Raw genomic sequence first — 3232 nt, forward strand, 5'->3', positions numbered from 1 at the left:
TTTTTCTTCAGCCAAAAAGATGAATGTGTGCCCTGGCCTCCAATTTTTAAACACTTGATATCTCCTATTAAACACTCATGTGTTCATTCTTTTGTCCTTTAAACAATTTATACATCTTTATCCTGTTATATGCTTATCAATGGAGCTCCAAATCCTAGTTCTGCTCTAGAAGTTCTTATATAAAATAATTGTAATTATGTTGGGTGTTTTTAATAAATGATACTAAACTTAAACTGTTAAATTATTAAAACATCAAAATTATGTTTGCTACTTCTACAAAAGCAACATGTACTGATAAGCTTCTGGAGATTTTTCTCTGTGCTTCAAGATTAAATGAAGGATTTTTTTTTTCAAGAAAATTGCAATTGACTAGCATCCTAAACCTTAAACCTACTTGGAAGTCTTCTGATATACCAATCTCACCCTGCAAGACCAGTCCTCAAACCTGGAACCCTTACATCAAAGATCTCAAAGCCAGCAATGTCCAGGACACCAATGAAGTACTGTCTGGGCTGCTTGGTATCCAGCTGTTGGTTGATGCGAACAACCATCCACAAGAACATCTTCTCATAGACAGCCTTTGCCAGGGCACCCACTGAATTGTTCACCTAAAATAAAGACGAATGCAGCAGAAGGAAAATAGTACCTAGAGCAAGAGACTAGATCAAGACAGAGGTTCCCAGTCACTGCCTGGTTGTTACCTGCTGCACGGTTTGACCCTTGGTCACATATTCATTCCCAACTTTGACTCGGGGGTAGCAGAGGGCCTTGAGCAGGTCAGCTGAGTTCAGACCCATCAGGTAGGCAGCCTTGTCAGCCACTAGACACAAAGCAAGAGAGAGACAGTGACAGAGCAGAAGTCATCATTGAAAGTGGATGTCCTCTAAGATGTAGCTGTAAGTTTCAGCACTGCAATCTTGTGATAGCTTGAAGGGAAATTTAGGAGCATGAATACCATGGAAGCTGAGATGTATGTCTATATGAAAGTAAATTGGAGCAAGGTACCTGATTGCCAACTGCCAGCTACGTAACCGTTTCTGTTACTTGGAGTTTTGGATTTTGTTAATACCTTCTGTGCCGTCTGGCTCTGCCTGCTCCTCACGCTGCTTCTGCTTGAACTTCAGGTTGCCGTAGTGCATGACAGCCCCCGTCAGCTTGTAGATGGCTGTCTTCTCATCAGCAGTGAAGCCCAGGATGTCAATGGCACTCTAACAAAAGGATCATTAGAGTAAGGACCATGCCTGGTAAAGGTCAGAGTCCGCCTAAGAAAACTTCTGTGTGTTACTTACGTCCGTGGCCATCAGCTCTTCCTGGTCGTTAATGCTGGGAACCGTGATCTCACCTTGACTGACAAATTGGTAGTCGTATGGGTTGGTGGTAATGAGGAGCATGTCTGTAAAGAGGAATAGGATGTATCTGGGCATAAGAATGAACATAAATGTTAAACGTGTTCAGATTCCATCAAACAATTGATAATACTTCCTACCGATTAGCTCTGGCTTCTTGTTGGACATGATCTGATAGAATATGTGGTAGCTTCTTTCTGCCTTGAGCTGGAAAGTGACCCTGGACTTCTCCAGCAGATCTGGCAAGGACAGTAGGACAGAGTTAGGCCTGAGCAAGTACACTGAAGTGGAAAGAGAGGAAGGAGTGTGATCAGGTCAGGAGGTTGCTTACAAGTTTCAATGTCAGCAGAAGCCAGTTTGCCTGTGGCCCCAAAGTGGATTCGAATGAATTTGCCCTTTAGAAGGCAAAGAAAAAATGCATTTTGATATTTAATTAAGACTGTAAGCACGGAACCTTACATTCTCCGTAGAGGACAGGATTTAAACTTAGAAGTTGTTTTGATTTTTCTTTCCTTATTTTTCTTAAGAAAAGCAAAACAGAACAAAAAAGAAAAGTCGGGAAACTCTCTGTACTGGCAATACTAAGGTAAAGATCTGAACCATGTTATTATTATTTTGCGGATAACCCTGAATGTACAGGAACAAGAAATCACTAAGTAAGCCTTTTATTAGGTCATTTATGCCTCAGTTCAAAATGATGGATATAGAGAATGCCAAGATGCAGCTGCTTCTTTTTGTAATCAGATAGGGTGTTGTGGAGGTGGATTTTGGCGGTGTAAATGTTACATGAGTTTGTTTGATTTTGAGGAAAAACAGAAGGCAGCTGTTATTTTCTGAGTTGTGGGGATAAGAGCAATGCACCCAGAACACAGAACTTCAGGATGAGACTGTGGATTGATATTCTGATTTCTCAAGGACATTCACAGCTTATCTAATAAAAGTTACAAATTGGTTTTTTGCATTAAAATTATCAAAAGGACATGTCATAGTTTGGTTTCTGATAGGAAGTCCTGAAGACAACTTTGTCCCTATCCCTTCCCAGACATCTTGTGTCAAGGTCTGAAGTCAGATTAATAGACCTGCCCAGTTCTGTGTCTAAAAAGCAAGAGATTCATTTTTTTGTTGATCTGATGAGGCAATTTACATCCTGTCTGTCTGTTTTCCTCCCTCTCTCCCTACGTCCCTTCCTTCTGTGTTGTATCAGTTTACAAAAAATTGCATCTACCGTCTGTATGACGTATACCAGGAGTCTGTGTGTGTATATATATTCATGAATATTAAATAACATAGATATTTATAAATATTTGAATGCCCCCCTTTGTAAATACTTGTGTGCTGTACTACACTTTTAAAGTTGCATTGTTATTAGATAGTCTAGTTAGATAGGTTTTAGTTGACAGAAATATGAGGAAAATATTAATTCAATTAATACAATCACCCGACCATGACACTTCCAAAGTGACAGTTTCTGTTCTGACATCCTTATTCGCCCATGAATGTCAACTTCTCTGATCAAAACTTACAAAGCGTGAGGAGTTGTCATTCCTCACGGTCTTGGCATTTCCAAAGGCCTCCAGCAGTGGGTTGGCGCTGATGATTTGATCCTCAAGCGTTCCCTGCAGGATGATAATTATTGCTGGTTTTCCTTTCCAATAATCATGTCAAGAACAGAGAAAAGCATTGATTCAAGCCAGCATCTCTTAATTTACCTGCATTTTGCCAGACGGCTGCTGCTCTTCCTTCTTCTTGTCCCCGCTGGCTGCAATTGTTGCAAAGTACTGGATGACACGCTTTGTGTTCACAGTCTTCCCTGCACCGGATTCTCCGCTGCCAAATCAAAGAGAGAAACAGAGAGCGCATGGTCAGGCAGGAGGTCCCCTGGCACC

At 40.9% G+C, this 3232-nt stretch overlaps 1 protein-coding gene across 1 annotated transcript in view; it reads right to left on the reverse strand.

The window, feature by feature from the left end:
• The window catches only part of LOC104124788 (myosin-1B-like), a 17796-nt gene that overhangs the window by 13086 nt on the left and 1478 nt on the right, over positions 1-3232 (reverse strand). The window contains 8 exon segments of the mRNA XM_035892720.1: positions 459-608; positions 702-820; positions 1070-1208; positions 1290-1393; positions 1487-1585; positions 1678-1741; positions 2870-2962; positions 3056-3173. Coding sequence (XP_035748613.1) covers positions 459-608; positions 702-820; positions 1070-1208; positions 1290-1393; positions 1487-1585; positions 1678-1741; positions 2870-2962; positions 3056-3173 — 886 coding nt within the window.

The sequence above is a fragment of the Egretta garzetta genome, unplaced genomic scaffold (genome assembly GCF_000687185.1).
Source record: "Egretta garzetta isolate BGI_Z169 unplaced genomic scaffold, ASM68718v1 scaffold644, whole genome shotgun sequence".
Taxonomy (NCBI): domain Eukaryota; kingdom Metazoa; phylum Chordata; class Aves; order Pelecaniformes; family Ardeidae; genus Egretta; species Egretta garzetta.